The following is a 23,907-nucleotide window of genomic DNA, read 5'->3' as shown; positions in this document are numbered from 1 at the left end:
GGGTTAAACATGTTTTCGTAGGTAAATAATATCGCTGTGGAACTTTTTTTTCATGAGAGTGTAATAGAGTATTACTTTCTGTTTGGTGGAGTTGTGAAATAGAAGTCAATAAATACGTTCTTGCTCAATCCTTTGTCGCTTTGAAGATGTCATGCTTGTCATCCTCAGCCTAAGCAATGTGTTACTGTAATTTGAATTTCAAAATGACTGAGTGACGTTTTTTCGACGCACTGGTCAACTCCACCGTATCGAATCACATGATTTTGACATAATCAATAATATATTACAGTAAATACGAGCGAAACATATCTTTATAAGTAAAGAATTGTCGCATAAAAATTAAATACGCGGGAAATGGCAAAGTTCACGAAGTCTAGTCTGATTAATCATTTTACAAAAAAAAAAAAAAAAGTGCAAGCAAAGGGGGGGCGTACGCCCTCTACGCCCCCCTCTGGATCCGCCTCTGTATTATATGTTTTTCTTATATTATCTTGTTTTGTTTATCATTTGAAAAATATAAGACACGATATCGGAGAAGTCCTGTAAAAAAACTACGAACGACTTAGAGAAGTAACGAACCCTATCTAACTGGTTTAAGGAAGTGTTCATTGCGTGTCTATGTTCTTCGGACTGCACTTATTATATATCTCCCATATAACTGATTTCGCATCATAGACAAAAAAAAAGTATGTGTCGCAATATACTGTACCATTCCCTTTTTATGCGTATATGTAAGATTTATTTACAAGTACATTAAACGAATACTGGATAGAGGGACGGGGAGTATACCAGTACTTGAGTGAAAAAGTTTACTCCCCTTTACTATATATCGAAATTACGTAAAATCAACATAGCTGTTTATCATAGTTCATTCAACAACATAGAGTAGGGATTATTTGCAATGAACATGAAGTAAGTACGAAACAATTAAAATCAAAATAAAAAGTTAAATTCATAAAAAGATAGTCAATTTCCTCTGAATTTAATCACAGTCACGTTGACAAACGTCACGAGAATTTCAGATTATTTAGATGTGTATAAGTGAATATCCAGTGTTGTTCGGTCACTACTTATTTGAATTCTTTGGTAAGTTATTCTTTTTCTTAAATATACAATTAAGTAATAAATGCGAGGAACTGTATCTTTTTTTCGACTCTGCTTTTGCTGTATGAGATGACAATTGTGCAACGTCTTTACAATACCTATTATAATATCGGACTAACGTGACTTAAACTGACTCATTTTACTTTAAAACTGAAGATCCAGATCACTACGTTTCTTATTATACAATGTGCCGAAAATGTGCACAATAACTTTATTTTTAAAGGTAAAAAAAATTACACTAGATAACATTAAAAAGTAATTGCTTTGGTGTTTGAATCCTTGATGTCACGTATCTTCATTTAAATCCACACATTATGTTGAAACGTCTTATTTTGCATAAACCAAATAATGACGATTGTATATGAAATGGCTTTTTTTTTTTTGAATTACTTTAACTCTTTGTAATTTGGATTAATCTTGGACTTTACTTCCGTTGAAACAGTCGATGTTTCTTAATACATGCGATTTCATAACAGAAATGTAAATTTGATCAACGAAAAGACCGATGCAACGGCAAAAACACCAGGAAACAGCTAGAATCATATAAACATCTAACAATCTTACAGCGTCTTTTAAAATCAAAGGTTTACAATGTATAAAAGTGTTAGGAACAGAAATCTGGAATATGAATAAAATGAGATGGGTTGGTAAACGTCAATAAATCAGCAACCCAGCAATAAATCTTCGACAAAAGACAGCATGCATTCTGTATTATATCCTGTCACTGTTAAAGATAATGATTCATTATTCAACGTTTTATGTTTATTTTCCTTTTTGTAGAACGATAGTTTTTCTCTCTTCTCTGTTATATGTGGATAATCTTGCTAATTCTCTCTCTCTCTTATAATAATAAAAAAAAGATGACAAAAACCTGACAGACGCGGCTTTTTTTTAATGGCATACGATACAGTTACAAGGGAGGTAATGACTTTGCTAACGTAAAATGTTATTTTTCCCGACGTCAAACTGTGACATATCGGGAAAAGATGTATTTTCCGACTGATTGAATTCATTAGCTGGAAAAACGAGTACATTGACCCCTATTTTTCAAAATGACTTTTGGTTTGATTATGTATGAAGATTGTTTGTACCAATTTTATATTTAAGTTAATTAAATATTCAGCAAAAATGCCGTTGTTTTTCTAAAATCATGAGTCAATCATGAAACTTTGATAAAAAAAATAATTTCCAAAGATTTGTTACACAAATTTAGTGCATCCCTATGTAGAGAAGATTTTCTAGCTGTTTATATAAAAATAAGCTGGTGTTAATCTTTTGAAACAGAAAAGTTAGGTATGTCTGTCCAAAGCTAGAAATGTCCAATAAACAGAAATTTGGAGTAAATGATTAAAATTCCGACCCCATTATCTCTAATAGTAGGAAATGAAGGTATATATATATTTCTATTACATATTTGAATTAACTAGGCGAAAAAAAAATCTTGTATGCAAATCCAAACTGTTTACCGGTATGGATTTCATACATATTTTGGACAATGTTTGGGTGACGTGACAGTCATTCCATAGTAACGCCGACATCGTAGCAGTGTGTTTACCGTTTACCGTCGACTATGGACAAGCGAATTCAAAGCTTAGGTAATCGGTCTGTATCCGATCTACATAATGAGATAGAGAAGGAGAAAGCCTTGACTGTTGATCTGCTACAATCTACCAGAGAATGGAATGATATGATTGAAGAATTTGAGAACAGTATCAAAATAGAATCCGACGTTGAACCAGGAGGAACTTGGAAAACAAGGTAGTATCTGTTTACAAATGGTAACCATATAACCACACAATTTGAAACATGAAAGAGGGTACATTTTTCTTACAAAATTTGATATGTCTTACTTCAATATTGTTGATTAAGGATTGCTATTCTAAAGATCAAATTAGGAAAATAAAAAAAAAACATCTAGAGGACAACACACAGGCGCATATACAAATGCACATTTCCAAATCACTTCAAGTTGAGGAAAGTTTTGATTAATTTGACAAGAGACTGTTGTTGCAGTAGCTGCTCTTCTTGCGATTATGGGATGTGAACAACAGACTTCTCGTTTATTGACGAGCAGACAGACTGACAGATTTATATTCAAAATCAAAGTAAATTTTTAAATACTTTATTACTGCCACACAAAGTCATTCTAATCGACAAACATGCGCCACTTAATTACTATGAAGAAACATCAAAAGTTTTTAAAAACATTTCAACATAAACATACAAACTTCCTAGTATAAATAAATGCCTTTTATAAACAAAGTATCGACAATAAAATCCATCGAATTAAATCTTTTTGTAAAAATTTTAAATGATACCAAACAATTATTAAAACCCTATTAGAATTGAAATTTTGAGCTTGTAAAAGGGAGAAAACTAAATTCAATTATGCCTAAGAATCAATCTGCCGTCAATAAAAAAATCCATAAACATTTAGATCGTCAACTATTGACACGGATGCTTGACAAACACATGAAAATGTGGCAAGGTTAAACTAATATGCCTTTTTTTAAATTTCAACCCCTATAATCTCTCGCAGTAGAATGAAAATGATACAAAAGAACATAAAATATAAATCAGTCCACGAAAGAGACTTACTTTATGAATGGTATAAGAGATAATGTAACAATGTACTAAAATATGCTTGCAGTTACCCAGAGCACTCTAAACATATATAACCTGCTGACATGAAACCATACTGTCATACACTGCAATGTATAAGAAACTTTTAAAAAATTTGTATTGATCAAACGAAACGAAATTTATGTAGTATTTTTTCTTGTCGTTTGTTTTTTTTTTTACCAAGCGTTTGTAGATCATGTATTACAGATCAATTTGTTCATTTGTTTGCAAATTACAAAAAAAAATAATAAAAAATGAATGTTTGTAGTCAGGCTATTTGAAATGAGCTCGTTGTTTTTTTTTATATAATGTCAATATTTTCGAAGGAGTCGAGTTTCGCTGATTAGTGTTGTCAGTTGAACTGGCCAATATTTTCGAAGGAATAGAGTTTGGCTGTTTAGTGTTGTCTGTTGTACTGGCCAATATTTTCGAAGGAGTCGAGTTTGGCTGTTTAGTAGTGTCTGTTGTACTGCCCAATATTTTCGAAGGAGTAGAGTTTCACTGATTAGTATTGTCAGTTGAACTGGCCAATATTTTCGAAGGAGTAGAGTTTCGCTGATTAGTGTTGTCAGTTGAACTGGCCAATATTTTCGAAGGAATAGAGTTTCGCTGATTAGTGTTGTCAGTTGAACTGGCCAATATTTTCACAGGAGTAGAGTTTCGCTGATTAGTGTTGTCAGTTGAACTGGCCAATATTTTCGAAGGAGTCGAGTTTGGCTGTTTAGTAGTGTCTGTTGTACTGCCCAATATTTTCGAAGGAGTAGAGTTTCACTGATTAGTATTGTCAGTTGAACTGGCCAATATTTTCGAAGGAGTAGAGTTTCGCTGATTAGTGTTGTCAGTTGAACTGGCCAATATTTTCGAAGGAATAGAGTTTCGCTGATTAGTGTTGTCAGTTGAACTGGCCAATATTTTCGAAGGAGTCGAGTTTCGCTGATTAGTGTTGTCTGTTGTACCGGCCAATAGTTTGTTTTATCTGTGAAATTTTATCTCAAAAATAATTTCTTTTGTAGCGTTGAAATACTTGTGACCTTTTTGGTTATTGTATGTTTCACCTTTTTCTACTTAACAATGAAACAAAATGCAGATTTTTTTATAAATAAGACATCAGCTTTCTGAATTAATAAGTAATACCAATGACTATTAGAAACACGGGTACTTAATTATGGAACGCCACAGCTGTCTTATGTGGAACTCTGATATTACTTTATGTTGTTTTATTATTACTTGATGATATCTAGTCTTTACTTAATATGGTTTTGACATTACGTAATGATGTTTTGATATAACTCAATATGGAATAGTCATTACTTAATGATATTTCGATATTACACGACATGGTTTCGTATTGATTTGATATAGTTTTGTCATTACTTAATATGGTTTTGTCATTACTCGATGTGGTTTCACCATTATTTAATGTGGTTGTGTCATTAGTCAATGTGGTTTTAACATTACTTGATGTGAATGTGACTTAACGTTATGTAGTTGTTTCATTACATGATGTGGTTTTGTTATTTTGTAATGATGATTTGCCTATTCTTTACGTAATGATGTTTCAAAATTTGACGATTTTACACTACATGATGTGTTTGTTTCATTATTTGATGTGGCCATGTCATTCTTTGATGTGGTTATCCCATTACTTAATGAGGTAAAATCACGTGACCAATTCGGAAAAAAATATGTTCTATTTTTAAACAGATTTCAATATATCATTTGTTTAATGTGCTTTGGATGGGTATCGCTATCCATTGAGTTTAAGTTCAAATTAAAGTTCGAGTGGTTGTTCAGAGTTATTTGGTATGAAAAAGGGGAATGGCAGACAATAATAAGAAAAAAAGTATTAAAAAGTTTACAGTATTTCGGACATAATTGGGATATCCCCAAACCACTTGGTCTTGTTGTTTTTATCCTAAGTTCTCAAACGGAAGCAGTATTTTTGTAATAAATTTGTAAAACATTCCACGGAACCCTGTGTCTTGCCTTATATTGCTGCTGTAAGTGTAAAAGCGTCATGTCGATCGGCTGTACATTTATCTATACATTTATCGGTAAAAACAAAATTAAAAAAAAATGTTTTTCTGTAGATGCTTTTTTTCTTGAAATTGAGGAATAACTCCTATACAAGTTTTAAAACACTTCATGGAGGTTTACAAATTTATCATGTCAAAACAGTTTAATTCGGTTTTATTTAACTAAAACAAAACTGTATGGTTTTCAACAATAAGCAAAACATATACCCTATAGTAAGCTATAAAAGGTCCCGAAATGAAAAATGTAAAAAACTAGAAATCTAACGATCTCGGACTTAGCGACAAAGCATAAATTAGGGCCGTAACTACATTGAGGCAAATGAGGCAAATGCCTCATGTTGGAACTTTAAAAAAAATAAGTTGAAACAAAAGCTTGTTTTCATATCAAATTGTTTTAACGGCGAGTGTCTTGCAAGAAGCAAGTTCTGTTCACCCTCTGAAGTCGCTCCCTATTTTTTCGGGATCCATGTCACATGATGTTTTTCATTTATTTAAGCTGTTTATTCCCGTAACATTTGTATGTTGTGGACGTTCATTCTCTGCTATGCGTAGATTTAAGACTAGGGAAAGATCTATGATGATTAAACTTTATATCAAAGAATACAAAACTAACTCTTTTTCTGTAAATAAAACAAAAAAGCTGAAATGGGTTAAATTAAGTGAGACATGAATCTCCCGGAATCAAATCATTTAAAAAGAAAAATAATGTATTGCCAAATGACCTTTTACATTGAAGGGCTAAACTTGCATTAAGCCGTGTTCAGGCCCCGAAATAGAAAATAAAGGGATATAGAGTAAATGTGCATGGGACAAAATCGCACACAATACATAGAAAAAATACAAATTATCAATGAACAGGGTTTGTATTCCTGTTCTTCATCTTGACAATCGCAGGAGGGTCTTCAACAATGAACGAATCATTCATAACCTACAACAAGGTCAAAACGGCCCCTAGCGTCTTCTTTTAAAGCGGTAATTAAAGTATTATACTGTGAATAAATGTCAAAGTCACAAAAACATTACACCAAAGTCTAAACACAATACAAGACCAGAACATAGATCCGACATTAATCAGCCGGTATAAAATGTAGCAATGGGATCTAAATACAGTTTTCCTGAGTGAACCCTTTTATCCGAGTTAGGAACTACATCAAGTTGTAATTGAAATGAATTCACATAGTTAAATCAATGATAATCAGCCCCCTCTTAACTTGATTAAAAAAAAACCATAATGGACAGATATATGTGCATTACGATTTTATCCTACATATCGGTCTTTTGATGTTGTCCCTAAAAACTAAGTCTTACAATGAATCTATATACTTTACTTTGAGACCAGAATATTGTCGAAAAAATGATTAAAACAAAACTTGCGTTTCAGATTAAGGAAGGGTCCGGGAAACGCTCAGAATACACGATTTTGCGTCATTTTTTTCCAGAGCCATGAGCGGCTCCCAGACCCCTCGCCGAAATTTTTTTCGCCTCGCTCCGCAAATATATTTTGCCTCATTTTAAAAAGGGGCTAGTTACGGCCCTGATAAATACTATAAAATAAGAATCCTCCGAATTTTTTTTAGCGAACTTATATGAGTATCAATCTTTTATTTGTAATCAATTGAATTCCCTGATCTACCTCGCACTAATTGAAAAATAAACTTTTTGGAATATCTGTTTCACATGTGACGTTGGACATGTTGCAGTGGTCGTAACCATAATACCGTCATCTTTTCCTTGAATGTGAACTACCAAATAAAACCAAATCACTGGGTTTGTACTTTCTCGAATAACACGACGGGTGCCTTTCTGGAGCATCCGAGATCACCCCGATGGATTTATATCACCCAGTCATACCGATCTATTGAGTCCGCCAAATGAAACTGTTTTGTATGCCACCACAACTGAAAGTTGGGGGGCATATTGTTTTATCCCTTCCGTCCGTCCGTCCGTCCGTCTGACCGTCCCATTATGGACATATAGTTATTCCGCATAACTCCTCCTACAGTTTGAATCCTAGGAAGTTTTCTCTTTACTGTTTGTTTGTACATATATTGAAGGTGTGTATGTGGTCAGGGTTTAATGTTTATAAATATTTGCTCTTTTGGGAGATAGTTGAACTTTTTTTGTAATTTTTTGGGAAGAAGAGCGTTTCCAGATAACTCCTCCTACAGTTTGAATGCTAGGAAGTTTTCACTCTGCTGGCTGTTTGTACAATTATTGAAGGTGTGCATGTGGTCAGGGTTTTTATTTTTATTATCTTTTGCTCTTTTGGGAGATAATTGAACTTTTTTTGTCATTTTTGGGGTATAAGCGGTTAATTTAAATGAGTTGAGTGCGGGGGCATCACTTTGTCTAGTTTACATTTTTTTCTCGTTTTGTGCTGTTACACAACTGTAACAGTCCGATGTAAGGTTATGATTTAGCGCTCACATACATGTTAAACTCCGCCACGTGCACTTTCTTTATGTACCTGCCCCAAGTCAGGAGCATGAAGTTCAATTGTTGTCGTTGTATAAATCTGTGTCATTTTTTTTTTTGTAGATTGTTTAAATATAAATAAGACCGTTTGTTTTGTCGTTTGAATTTTTTCACATGGTTCAAGGTGGCCTTTTGTAGCTGACTATACGATGTGTTGAAGGCTGTACGGTTGCCTATATATGATTTCTTACACCCACTGCATTTAAACTCTGATGGATAGTTGTCTCATTGTCAATCACACTACATCTAACTTTATTTCAACTTCTATGTTGCGTTTTATATACTGTAGCATTGTTTATCTTTTGTACGCATACTCAGGAGCCAGCCCTCTTTTCGGAAGCCCGAGCAAAAGTCCTTGTTCCGCGATAGAAAATTTAATTACGAACTCATATAAGATAGCTCGAATTTCAACTCAAAATCTTAATCAATCTGAATGAGACTTAAATTCGAATCTTACTCAAACTCAAAAACTGACTGAAATTTAATGTTGTAACTATAGAACTCTACCTTTAAATGTGACTCAAACTCGAAGTCCAACTCGAAACTCAATGCTAACTAAAACTTTAATTCTAATAATGATTTGAATTCGAAATCGAAAACTAACTTAAAGTATAACTCAAACAGTAACCCGAACTTTAATTTGAACTCAAATTCGATAGATGGCCACACTAATCCATGGAAATCTTTCTAAAAATAGAACAGGTTTTTCCGAATTGGTCACGTGATTTTACCTCATCAAGTAATGGGATAACCACATCAAATAATGAAACAAACACATCATGTAGTGTAAAATCGTCAAATTTTGAAACATCATTACGTAATGTTAAAACCATATAAAGAATAGGCAAATCATCATTACAAAATAACAAAACCACATCATGTAATGAAACAACTACATAACGTTAAGTCACATTCACATCAAGTAATGTTAAAACCACATTGACTAATGACACAACCACATTAAATAATGGTGAAACCACATCGAGTAATGACAAAACCATATTAAGTAATGACAAAACTATATCAAATCAATACGAAACCATATCGTGTAATATCGAAATATCATTAAGTATAATGACTATTCCATATTGAGTTATATCAAAACATCATTACGTAATGTCAAAACCATATTAAGTAAAGACTAAATATCATCAAGTAATAATAAAACAACATAAAGTAATATCAGAGTTCCACATAAGACAGCTGTGGCGTTCCATACTTAATACATGTATCAGGTGTTCTGAAACTGTAAAGCATAAACTGTTTTCATGCATCACAAGTAGTATAATTCGTCATAGTTGGGTAAGAAATCACCATTGGTATTGGAAAAGGTTTTACCTAAAAGGCGCCAAATTTTGAATAAACAGCTAATTATTATTTGTTTTAAAAAAATATTGTGCTTATAAGTTGGGACTGAAACTTTTTCCGAATTTTGACCAGTTTTTATAGGTAGATATTCGTGCTTTCCCTATAATTATAGACCTTTTACACAGTTTTTCTTAAAATTATTGAAAAACATTTTACCACGTACAAACCGTACGACTTGGAGGCTTTTAACAATGAGCGTAGACTTATATATATAGTAATATTATTAATTTGTATATTTTAACTAATTTGATTCGTTCAGGGATAGTCACATGTTAAACTATATTTTCGAAGGTAGATAGAAAACGGCGGATAGCAAAAAGCATATTGCTCGGTTATTTTTAGAATATCCATAAACCGATATACTTTGTGACGTCATGTAAATTTCATGATATTGTTAAAAGTTCTAAAAAAAATTATATTTATAATCGATTATTTGAAGAAAAAAATCTTCAAATTCATAAGATGTAAAAAAAAAAACCCATAAAAAATAAATGAAATAACAACTAATTTGTTGTTATTGTCTAGGAGACAATATGATATATATAAAATTCAAACAAAATCAACTGATCGAATATATTACACTGACTATTTTGATACAATTATGGTCTAAAATTAATAATATAACAATTATAGCCTTTGTATGAGGTCAATACAGGATATATCGATCCAAAGAAGTATATCGACCTCGGACTTCGTCCTCAGTCAATATACTTCTTTCAGGTCAATATATCCTTGTATCGACCTCATACAAAGGCTATAATTGTATATTATTAATCGAATATTTTTAAGGATTTGTTATTCGTTAAAACTTGATCACATGTACATTTGTTTTTACTCAGTTTGCACACGTTTAGCTTTTCGTAGGTCAAAAACAGCATATTGCACAGGGCATACAGCATATTACTAAAAATACATTCTAGAAATTTACAATTTTACATTTTTCACGCAATAGTTGTTGATTAATAATATAACAATTATAGCCTTTGGTTGAGGTCAATACGATGTTATATCGACCTAGAGAAGCATATCGACCTCGGACTTCGTCCTCAGTCCATATGCTTCTCTTAGGTCGATATAACCTCGTATCGACCTCATACAAAGGCTATAATTGTATAATATTATAAGCTATGAAAGACCCCGGAATGATGAAATGTGTAACAATTCAAACGAGGAAACCAACGGCCTATTCTATGCAAAAACAATAAAACAAAAAACAAATATGATAGACTTCAACTAAGACTATCACTATAGACAGGCCACATACTTGAAAAATTGTAACTGGAACAAAAAGAAAGGGCTATGGTTAATCATGTCTGCGAGCGCTCAACCCTATTCATTATCTGCTAATGGTGAACTGTTTCCTTTTTTTTTTAAATTCTTTGTGCAAAAAAAGAAAATTACTAAGCCAACAAAACAAATTTAATTATAACTCTTTGAAATAGTAAATACTGTTTGGCCAAACAAGGGAAGGTAATATTATATAACATTTCAGGTATGCTTACCAGTGTTTACATAACCGTATGTTACGTGAACAAATTAAAGAGATGAAAACCGAAATACGGATGTTAAAACAGGGCAAGTTCAAATTGCCTGATGACGTTGACTGGGATACACTGACTCCTGCAGAATGCAGAAGACAACTGAAAACTATGCATATTGAAATAACATCGCTTAGAGGTGAGCTGTAACCATAGTAACCTTATCACATTTTAGTTAGAAATAGTTTTATCCAACTATGAGTAGTAGCCTTAGGAATCTATCACACTACAGTTTATAAATATCTTCTCTTAGAGGTGAATCACAACCATATAGAATCATGTGCAAAACAGTGTAGGCGAGACCATTGATTGGCGCGCTAAAATATCCCATTGACTGGGTCAGATTAGGTGAACGTTCGTCTGTAACGCCCACAACTCACGACGTATTTATTATAAACATTTAAACTGTGGGGTTGCCAAAGGGTTTCAGTATATATACGAACTACAGTGCACAGTATATTATATACATATTTTATTTGCGATCATAAAATGTACGAAGTCGTCCATTACTATGTAAATTGGGTCGATTAAAAAAAAAGCTGAAAATGTTTCTGTTGCCAAGGGTTTTTCACAAGTATAGTAGTTAGCAGAAAAGTTCACCAAACTATACATTTTACCTATTCAAAAACGTAAATGCAAATTCCACAAGGCTTGATCCAAATAGCCTTTTTATTGTCTAATAACTTGCAAGTACGAAAAAGACAGGACAGAAGTATATTTTGTCTATATGTTTTGTGTACGCACACTTTTTAAAGTTGATCATGCATTCGTTCTAAAATAAAATTTTGACCAGATAAAAGTTAAAAGATGACATAATTGGACATGCAACCGCAATTGTTAAATCGGTTTGACGTCCGAAAAAAAAGATAATAATCAACACATGCATTGTAACTTTTAAAGCCAGTTAAATCCTTTTTTTTTGTTGAAAGAACGTGCGATGTCATAAAAATTGATTATCAAAACATAACGAAAACACAAGTAAAGAACATTTACACTGAAATGCAGTCAAGTTTAGCGATTGATAATTCATTGATAACATTCTGGCGTATCACAAACAAACAACTTGTAACGTCTCACTTCATTGGCCGAAAGATTTAAATACAACAACAATTGTTGTGTGCACGTGAATTGACACAGGTGACCGACAATGGAATGTACTACGTTACTACGAACGTAAAAAACAATGATTTTTGGTCGAAATAATTAAATAAGTATTTTGTGAATTTCAAATAGTGGGGTCGAAATATTATACTAATAATTTGTGTTAAGTAATATTCTTTATGCATGCAGCACTTGTACCGCACTATGAAAAATATAAGGATAAAATAAAATACATGTGCCGCTTTTATACGGATGAATGTATGAACCACTTTAATTTCTTTCATATTGACGCTAGGTTATTATCCTGACAATGTCGTAGTTACTTATAATAAGGATCTCGTAATACTGATCCATTTCAAATTTATGATGGGTTGCACATTCCTCTTTTATTGTTTTCATGCTATAAAACGAAAATAAAGAAGCTAAGCGTTTGGTCATTCAGAAATGACGTGTCATAAACGAGCAAATTGTCCCCGAAAGATCGTACCATGTGTGCACGTGAATATAGATGTACTATGCAATGTACTATCATGGTCATTACGAAATTCAAATGAATTCAGTGAAGGCATGTTGGTGTAAAAAGGTTTGAAATGTTTCATCGGCGAAGATTTTATTTTTGCATGTGTGGAACTAAAAAATAAATGTCGTAGTTTATAAGGAACTATATAAATGTACTGTTTTCGATTTTGATTGGTTGAAAATTTATCCTTTAATTTCATACCGTAAGAATAGAGCTTTGCAAAACATTGTTGAACAATCCGCCAAAGTAACGTGTGGCATGCGTGCGTATTAAAATGAAATACAAAATCATACATGTATGATAAACTTATAAACGAAATATTAAGAAATGAAGGATGACTACTGTAAAAGTATGTACAAAAATGGAGTCACCTTTTATCAATACATTTAGTGAATAACCACACTGTTTAAAACTGATTGTTTTCTATGCAACTTTTTAAATATTTACAATATATAATTTTCAACCGAGGATAGCAAAACAGTTAATTATAAATTAAGAAAGTATATCGCTGGAGTTTATAAAGTACATTTCCTTCCACTGTGCCATGGTTTGCCATCTCCATTTTTTCTCTAAACAAAGCATGGCTGGTTACATGTTCTGAATTTACTTAGAATTTCTTGATTTTTTTTTCAAAATCAAGTAAACTAAATCAGAAAAAAAATCACACTATCCTAAAACTTATGAAAGAATATGAATAATGAACATGACAGTTTATAACACAAACCCATTTACTATAAAAATAGAGCAATATCTTTAGTATGTTATTATGTAATTTGGTTATTTTTGTAGTTAAGTACGGTTTCATTTCAAGTACAACGTTAATTCATCAAGTCCATTGAATAAAAGATAAGGCAGGGTGAGCAAATTGACAAAAAAAAGGCAGGATGACGATTTATGTAAAAAATCAGGATAAACGAATAAATATAGTCAGGACCTAACAGACTGAAAAATAGAAAGACAGGACAGAGATAACAACTAAAAATAATGCAGGACAAAATGTTTCATCCAAGTCCTTCACCCCCAATCAAAATAAAATGGTAGCTCCCTTAATCCAGGACCAATTGAGAGGAGACAGTTGAATTAAATATTTCGACGTGACTGTTAAGATTAAAGTTTAAAATTTTACATGCACATGTATAAAAGCTAGAATTGCCATGCGATAATCAAGAACACAATCATGTTCGGGAATACGACGATGGAAGTTTTTAACGACCTTGACCGGCTACGTGAATACTGATCAGTCCATTCAGCTTTATAGTACGCGTGTTCTATTTTTGCAGGTGTGAGGTCGAAGGTTTGAATTGACCAATGAAAACGATCGTTCCTTAACGAGTTAATCTAATAAAGTTTGTTTGACTGATTATGTTGCACGACCTTTCGCTAAGCTTGACCGCAGTTCAGTGTAAGTATTCAATATAAATCAAAACACAAAGGTTATTCCTGATTAGTTTTTCGAATTATTTTATTTAGGCGTTGAGACCCTTTGGTGACCTCACAGTTTAAATGTCTATAATAAATACGTCGTGAGTTTTGGGCGTTACAGACGAACGTTCACCTAATCTGACCCAGTCAATGAGATATTTTTGCGCGCCAATCAATGGTCTCGGCTACACTGTTATGCACATGATCTAAACTGTATCACCCTTTGAGATAAGCTGTGACCATAGAAACTGTATCACACTGCAGTTTACTTCCTTTGAGATAAGCTGTGTCCATATAAACCTTATCATACTACAGTTTACTTCCTTAGAGATAAGCTTTGACCCTATACACTTATTCATACTACAGTTTACTTCCTTTGAGGTAAGCTGTGACCCTATACACTTTGTCATACTACAGTTTACTTCCTTTGATGTAAGCTGTGACTCTATACACTTTATCACACTACAGTTTACTTCCTTTGATGTAAGCTGTGACCCTATACACCTTGTCATACTACAGTTTACTTCCTTTGAGGTAACCTGTGACCCTTTACACTTTATCATACTACAGCTTACTTCCTTTGAGGTAAGCTGTGACCCTATACACTTTATCATACTACAGTTTACTTCCTTTGATGTAAGCTGTGACTTTATACACTTCATCACACTACAGTTTACTTCCTTTGAGGTAAGCTGTGACCCTATACACCTAAGGACATTACAGTTTACTTCCTTTGATGTAAGCTGTGACAATAAACACCTTATAAAACTACAGTTTACTTCCTTCGAGGTAAAATGTGATCATATACACCTATTACACTACAGTTTACTTCCTTTGAGGTACGCTGTGACAATAAACACCTTATAAAACTACAGTTTACTTCCTTTGATGTAAGCTGTGACCCTATAAACCTTATCATACTACAGTTTACTTCCTTTGAGGTACGCTGTGACAATAAACACCTTATAAAACTACAGTTTACTTCCTTTGAGGTAAGCTGTGACCTTATACACCTTATCATACTACAGTATACTTCCTTTGAGGTAAGCTGTGACCTTATACATCTAAGGACATTGCAGTTTACTTCCTTTGAGGTACGCTGTGACAATAAACACCTTATAAAACTACAGTTTACTTCCTTCGAGGTAAAATGTGATCATATACACCTATTACACTACAGTTTACTTCCTTTGAGGTACGCTGTGACAATAAACACCTTATAAAACTACAGTTTACTTCCTTTGATGTATGCTGTGACCCTATACACTTTATCATACTACAGTTTACTTCCTTTGAGGTACGCTGTGACAATAAACACCTTATAAAACTACAGTTTACTTCCTTTGATGTAAGCTGTGACCCTATACACCTTATCATACTACAGTATACTTCCTTTGAGGTAAGCTGTGACCCTATACACTTTATCATACTACAGTTTACTTCCTTTGAGGTAAGCTGTGACCCTATACACTTTATCATACTACAGTATATTTCGTTTGATGTAAGCTGTGACCCTATACACCTTATCATACTACAGTTTACTTCCTTTGATGTAAGCTATGACCCTATACACCTTATCATACTACAGTTTACTTCCTTTGAGGTAAGCTGTGACCTTATACACCTAAGGACATTGCAGTTTACTTCCTTTGAGGTAAGCTGTGACCTTATACACCTAAGGACATTGCAGTTTACTTCCTTAGAGGTACGCTGTGACAATAAACACCTTATAAAACTAAAGTTTACTTCCTTTGATGTAAGCTGTGACCCTATACACCTTATCATACTACAGTTTACTTCCTTTGATGTTAGCTGTGAGCCTATACACCTTATCATACTACAGTTTACTTCCTTTGAGGTTAGCTGTGACCTTATACACCTAAGGACATTGCAGTTTACTTCCTTTGAGGTAAGCTGTGACAATAAACACCTTATAAAACTACAGTATACTTCCTTTGAGGTAAGCTGTGACCCTATACACCTTATCACACTACAGTTTACTTCCTTTGAGGTACGCTGTGACCTTATACACTTTATCAAACTACAGTTTACTTCCTTTGAGGTACGCTGTGACAATAAACACCTTATAAAACTACAGTTTACTTCCTTTGAGGTAAGCTGTGACCTATAAACCTTATTATACTACAGTTTACTTCCTTTGAGGTAAGCTGTAAACTAATACACCTAAGCACATTACAGTTTACTCCCTTTGAGGTAAGCTGTGACCATATACACCTATTACACTACAGTTTATTTCTTTTGAGTAAAGCTGTGACCCTATACACCTTATCACATTGCAGTTTATTTCCTTTGATGTAAGCTGTGACCCTATACACCTTATCACACTAAAGTATTCTTCCTTTGAGGTACGCTGTGACCCTATACACCTTATCACACTACAGTTTTCTTCCTTAGAGATAAGCTGTGACCCTATACAGATTATCAAAATACAGTTTACTTTCTTTGAGGTAAGCTGTGAACCTATACACCTTATCACACTGCAATTTAATTCCTTTGAGATGAGCTGTGAACTTTTACGCCTTATGACACTGCAGATTACCTCTTTACAGGTAAGCAGTGACCTTATACAACTTATCACACTACAGTTAACTTTCTTTGACGTAAGCTTTGACCATATACAACTTATTACATTGTAGTTTATGAATAACTTCTCTTAGAGGTGAATTATAACCATAGAAACGTTATCACATGCAGTTGATAATCAACACTCTTTGAGATTAACTGTAACAATAGAAACCTTATGATCACATAAACAAAAAGAACTCGCAGATGTTACCTGTTACAATAGAAACCTTATGATCACATAAACAGAAAATAACCATCAGATGTTACCTGCATCTTTCTTTTTCTGTCTTAATGTTTTTTATGTTGTGTTTTGTGTACTGTTGTTTGTATTTTGGTCGGTTTTCGACCTTAGTATCTTTCGCCTCCCTTTTACTCTAGAATTATTGCTCACATCATATAGCCATAGAAACCTTATCTGTTGCAGTTACTGATGATATTTCTCAGAGCTGAGCAGTTCACACATTTTGACTACTTTAAAAATCCATCAAAATAATGCACCATAACCAGTGATCAGTGGAAGTGTTCAATTAACGATCATTCTTTTATAAACATGCACTTCAAGCAAGGGCAAGGTTGAATAATATCTATCACTAGTGAAGTGTGTACATTTTCATCTCATAAACAGAATGTACCATAACATCGAAGTAGTGAAAAAGTAATACATCATTTAAGTACATTTAAAATAAAATATAAATGCAAAAGTTTCTGTGTACGGAATACATTGTTCTAGAATAAAACAATAGAAAACAATTGCACATTTGTCTCGGCAACACTCTCATTTCTATATGTTTCTAAACCTGGTACAAATAAAAATCTTATCATAGCTAAATAAATAGCATTACACATAGTTTTATAATGTAAACTCGAAAGTTAACTAGCAGGGAAAAATTTCACTGAATGTAATATTTTTTGTCGATTATGCGTTATGGATTTGTAATGAATGTCAAAAATCGTGCATAGAGGACTTAGTTAAGAATATATATATACATGCGTTGGTTCAATAATTTCCTGAACATTATTATTCCAAGAAACTCGTTTCATATGACTTTAACAAGTAATAACTATACATTTGCAATGGCCCTCATGATCATTATTGTTATGCATAAATAACAGTTGAAAGATGCATGCTCCTACTCTATCTTCGTGAAAATGATTCGTGCAAATTATTTTCTTCGTAAAGTGGAAGTACAGCGAAGGCCATTAAGGCATGATTTCTGTATCACTTTGATCTGAATGTCTATCCGAATCATTTTGCAAATACCGGCGCTAGGTTCCGTCTTAAACTTGCAGTGACTTTGAAATGAAGAACAGCAATTAAAGCGCTGTTTCTTTGATTTTTGTGTGTTTTTGCTCTGACTCTACTGATTTTGTGTCATGGATGGATACCCATATCCTTTGTCTTTGTTTTCTATTCAGTGTCTGATCGTATTTGTAAAAATTCTTATTTACGGTATTTAATAGCCGTACTCTATGGATGGATTTCATATTGCAATCACTTTTTCCGTACGTCCGTACGTCCGTTTATTTGTCTATAACTTTCGTTACATCATATTACTTAGCTTCCGTATTAAGTATTGATGTGATATTGGATCAAGATTGTATGATATATTTTGTCGTGAACAGACGATTATCAAATATGTCGGGTAGTCACTTCCTGTATAACGATATTTGGAATTTTTATAATTCCTACTGAAAAGAGATTTTTTTCATCATACATTTTTCAGCTTCTGTATCAAAGAATTGTTTGATATTCAGTCTGGAATTTCATTATGACGAGCAGTTATGACTTCGTGATACTTTGAACTTTTATCATATCTACTGACCATAAATTTGTCGTCACACATATTTTTAAGCTTTTGTTTCAAGGAATAATTTGACATTCGGTATGAAACTTTATAAAGACGAGTTGTACCGTGTGAATGATGTTCAAATTTGCCGGACAGTTACTTCCTGTTTGACGATACTTTAAATCCTCTGATCATCAACATGTTCGTCACAGTGCCAAGTCTGGAACCTGCCAATTGTTGAGATGTTTTATATTTTTAACTAAGGGAATTGACGTTGGTGATAGATCTTTGGCTATTTCTGTTTTGCATTGCCTGGGAACGATTTAAAACATATGGTATAGATCGTGTTTATTGTCGAAGACCCCTATATATGTTCGACACAGTTTAACTAAGGGAATTTACGTTGGTGACAGATCTTTGGCTATTTCTGTTTTACGTTGCCTGCGAACGATTTAAAACATATGGTATAGATCGTGTTTATTGTCGAAGACCTCTATATGTCTTTGATTGTTTTATTGTGTTGCTTGGTTATTATCCTCTAGATGTATACCGTATACCATACATCCTTGCATTCATACTCATCAATCAATCATTAGATATCAGCAAATTATCTAAAATTCATGTTCCTTCTAGTATTAAAGTAACAAAGGGGGACAACTACTAGGAATGGAGGAAGGCAGATACAAATCATTGGGGACTTATTGATAATATTTAACACCCATCAGATATTCTTGCGAAAGACGTTGATGAATTTCAAGTAGACATTTATTATAACTGGATAGAGAAATCCGTAGCCAGCATGTTTATTGTACATGTAATTACCTTAAAGATATAATACACATAGAATCTAATCTAATATATAATTTGGATTAATCTGGGACTACTTCCGTTTAACTAGTTGATGTTTCTCAATACATCCGGTTTCATAATGGGTATGCATATTTAATGAATACAAAGACCGATGCTACTGCGGAAAACGCAAGGAAGCAGCCAGAATAATATCAACATCTAACAATCTTACTAGAATTAGACAAAGATCTTTTAAAATCAAAAGCATAAAAGTTATTGCAATTGAAAGTGTATGCACAAAAGTGCAAGGAACAGAACTGTTCTAAATGACTAAAATGAGATGGGCTGGAAAACGTCAATGAGACAGCAAGCCAGTAATAAAAAAATACTAAATACCTCCGGAGGGCAACATACAATCTTTGACAAAATACAGTGTGCATTTTGTATTATTTCTTGTCCATTTTATGAGTGTAGTTCTTGTAAATGAACTTAACCAACTTATTTCCATAGTATCTAACACTCTTTACTTTTAACACCTGGAGAATATATTTAATTTTAGGATATAAAAAAAGTATAGAAGAGAAGTTGGATTCCGAGTCTTACGCCTACAATACAACACGTGATAAGTGTGACAGTATACTGAACGATGTCTGGTTTCAGCAACAATGTAGAATAAGAGACCTAGAAAAAAGCGACCGCCGCACCTTGAGTCAGTATAACATTACGAAAGAGAAAGATAATCACACGGGCAAGGATAGTAGAGCCCGGCTACCATCAATTTATCATAAATCGTCGTCACATATTGATTCGTACCGGGCGGTTTTTAATAAGGTTAAAACAAAGAAGAACAAACAGAAAAAGAAAGCCAAGACACACAGAAAAGTAAGCTTCCATGCTGATGTAACCTAAACCAACCGAAAAAGTTTATTAATTTAAACAATATAATGAGTGCAGTGCCACTTGCAGACGATGACGACTGTTATGAGCAGGAACGATATGGTGCCATGTTTTACAACTATACATCACCATGACTACACATCACGAGAAGATAATACACCACCATGACTAAACGCCAAGGGAAGACAATACATCAATTGACTACACAGTCTGAGATCAAGCTTTATTAACAGTTCAAGGGCAAATTTATTCAAAGTTTTACGAATGTTATAGTCGATACTCATATCATTTATAAATGTACAGCCGTGCATTAAGACGTTTTTCTTCAGATTTAGATACTTTGTCATACAAATCTCACAATATAGTATTTTTTATTATTTAATATTTCATAAAAGTAAAATGAATCTCGTATGTTTTAAATATATATAGATAGTAGTTTGTGTACATGAGAAAACAACAACACTTACAAGCCACATTAGTATAAAACATATCACTTCCAATCAACATTCATTAAGTTCATCAAACAGAATCTGATAGTGCTTTGTATCATAAAAGGGTAAACAATAGTAAAGGCATTATAATAGCACCATCACATTTCATCTTTCATCAAAGTTAAAATAGTCTATTTACTGGAGAAAAACTGCATCTGAAATAGAAATTTTGTATAGCAGATAATTTCTTTTTTATTAAAAACAATTAAATTGATCATTATTGACTTTTCAGGGTACTTACGAATGAAAAATAAATGATAATGGGGATAAAATAATTTACACCCACGGAATTTTATCAATACACCCTCCATGATTTCATTACTTCCGTTCTCACCCTTTAACCTTTATTGTTTAGTTTTTATTTTTAACAAAAAAAAAAAAAAACTCATCAAAGATAACAGGCTTTAAAAAAAGTACATTTAATTATTATAACAATAAAAGCAACTGTCGTTAATTCTGCTACTGATAATTTAAATTGTATTTTTCATAGTGCGACGTATCTGCTGCATACGAAAAATACCCTTTGTTTTAAACGCGCACACATACACACACACATGCAACACTTCTTACATTCTCTTTTTGATTTATCTCAAATTTATATGCTTTGATAATGTTAAAGATTTTAGGAAAATATTTGCATGCTGTAAAATATATTGTCTATAATTGGAAGACGTTCTAATATTGATTAATTTGTTTAGCATTCCTGCTCCTATGTCTTTGTAAATACAAAAAGTTTCAACAAAAATTGTTTCTTCAATACATTTCAAAAAGTAAATAAACAATACAAAACTTTATTCATCCTTTTTGGATTAAAAAAAAACAACTTTTCAATTCTCTCTTACACTTATATACTATGGTATAACTCGATCTAAATTATTAAGAACTGGATAAATGACTTACAACGCTTTCACCCAATGCTTGAAAGCTTGCTCGACGCTGACCGCCCTTCATCGCATCACCCATTCCAAACAAACTATTTTTGCTACCTCTTCTATCAAATTCCTACAAATTGTATAACGGGAAATGATCAGTATTTATCAGCAAAATGTTAAAATGTTTCGACTAAAAATCTTTGTTGAAATATTTACAGTGTACTAGTACTTATTTTCAGTTGCTATGAAATAAGTATCTAGTAGTATATATAATATTATATGAGGTTTACCTGAAACATGTTCTAATAAACAAGATTTATATACAAAAGCACAGCACAAAGACATTCAAAGCATATCGCTTAATTTGCCATGTTAAACTTAACATTTAGAGTTGGTTGTTTTCCGTTGTTTGTTGCTTCCAGTTAAGGAATGGCTGTTGCAGTGTAAGGCATGTTACTCTGTTAATGATGCGGTGTTATGCAATACTTACAGTTCTATTTCCGCTCATGTGAATCATTAGGGAACAAAAAAATCTTATTGGTAATCAATATTTGCGGAAGACTATACATTTCACCTGATCGAGTTTAATTAAAAGATCAAGGTGAGTATAACATACACGGTGACTATTATCTCTATGAAGACAAAATAGTTCCTTGAGATTTAAGTAATGAATAAAACAAATTGAAAATGAATCCGATGAAATGACAAGGTCGTTTCTAATTCCGTTTGTTTCCCATGACAAACATCGACCGACCAGGTGAAATTTATCTAGTAGAATTATAAAAGTATTTATAAAAAGAGTTTTGTACAGATTATAAATCAATAAATATTGCTAGATATACACAAATTGCTGATTGTACACAATAACAGGAATGAAATCTCACATATAACCTTTGCTTATACCTGCAATACACTAGTTTTATCATGCTGAGAGGAGTAAAACACAATTGCATACATTGAAGGTGAATAATGATAGTGATGATGATGCGATTGTAATTCTTTTGCTAAAGTAATACACCTTATCGCTATTTGTCCGCCATTACTGGACATCAAAATGTTTCCCGTAAAATTTTGACGTCACAATAAAAAATGTCTGACGCCACAGAGGAAAAATGCTTGTTGTATGACGTCAATAGTTCAAGTGTCGTAGATTCTCAAGTCAAGTGTCGCAGACATCCAAATAGCGATAAGGTCTATGGAACCCACGACAAGGGTAAACGACATAAGAATGGAAGGGGAAACAGAGGTGATTAAATATGGGAACTTCAGACTCCAATGTCAAAACATAGTCATGCGCAATACTACATCTGCATATAGCCAGTCATCTACGAAGAAAATGCGTTCCACACATACACTGCAGATCGGCGGACTTACGGGCGTGATGAATGGCCCTGCGCTTGGGCGTCGATGTCTGCAATCGATGAAAAACTGATCGTCATCAATACCGCCTATTGGCATTATTCCAAGACTATGAGTGCTAGGTTTTCTCTCTTTTTGTCCACCTTCCCCGAACATGGATATGGGTAATATACCCACGCTGTGCGTACTAGGGCGTCGGGATTTATCAGACGAGTGCCGTGATGATTCATAAGATCCTCGTCGGGCATCATAGAACCAACTTACTGGAAATGAATACTGTCCCAAACTTTGTGTACTTGGACGGCGAGGGCGGTCAGAACAGGGACTTTCATCGGCAATTAGACTGATACCAGGAGTAGCTCCAACTGGAGGAATCAGACTAAACTTCCGCTGCTGATCTGATGTATCACTAACCGACATCTGTTTTTCATCCTGGAATTAGCAAATAAAAAAGAAGAGATAATAATCACAAACTGTTCAATAATTTATTTTGCTTTTAAAAATGCAATGTTGTCAAAAAACTGCAGCTGAAAGTACATGCATATAATCATCTTTTACTTTGTAATTTCAATATTCTCTGTACTTCACAGATGTCAAATATGGCATCATTTATTTTATAGAATTTCTTAAATCACAGCCATAGCAATTTTCATCTTCTAAACATCATTTGAAAAGTTAGTCATTACAAATAAATCATGTTTTGTTTAATTTGCAATTCAACTTTTAACACATTGATTTTGCACTCCTCATTCAGATCAATTGAAAGTAATATCATCATTTTCTATTAATAATCAGACATTTTATTTTCAGTTCAAAATCAAAGCCTATGATAATTAAAAAATCTTTTCACACTTACCAATAATTTTCCACTTAGATTTGGACTACTGGGTACTGAAAAAAAATTAACGATATAATTACCTTCTATATATTATAGTAGACT

General features: G+C 33.1%; 1 protein-coding gene across 1 annotated transcript in view; it reads right to left on the bottom strand.

The window, feature by feature from the left end:
* Nucleotides 1-20,599: 20,599 nt before the first annotated feature.
* LOC127736973 (SCY1-like protein 2) overlaps nucleotides 20,600-23,907 on the bottom strand; it is a 98,361-nt gene continuing 95,053 nt past the window's right edge. The window contains exons 17-20 of the mRNA XM_052247535.1: nucleotides 23,824-23,858; nucleotides 22,983-23,399; nucleotides 21,637-21,738; nucleotides 20,600-20,891 (exon numbers count right to left, since the gene is read on the bottom strand). Coding sequence (XP_052103495.1) covers nucleotides 20,868-20,891; nucleotides 21,637-21,738; nucleotides 22,983-23,399; nucleotides 23,824-23,858 — 578 coding nt within the window. The 3' untranslated portion in view covers nucleotides 20,600-20,867. The remainder of the gene's footprint in view (nucleotides 20,892-21,636; nucleotides 21,739-22,982; nucleotides 23,400-23,823; nucleotides 23,859-23,907) is intronic.

This window comes from Mytilus californianus, unplaced genomic scaffold (genome assembly GCF_021869535.1).
Source record: "Mytilus californianus isolate M0D057914Y unplaced genomic scaffold, xbMytCali1.0.p SCAF_1, whole genome shotgun sequence".
In the NCBI taxonomy this organism is placed as follows: domain Eukaryota; kingdom Metazoa; phylum Mollusca; class Bivalvia; order Mytilida; family Mytilidae; genus Mytilus; species Mytilus californianus.
The sequence above is the reverse complement of the archived record's forward strand: the minus strand, read 5'-3'. Positions and strand labels throughout refer to the sequence as shown.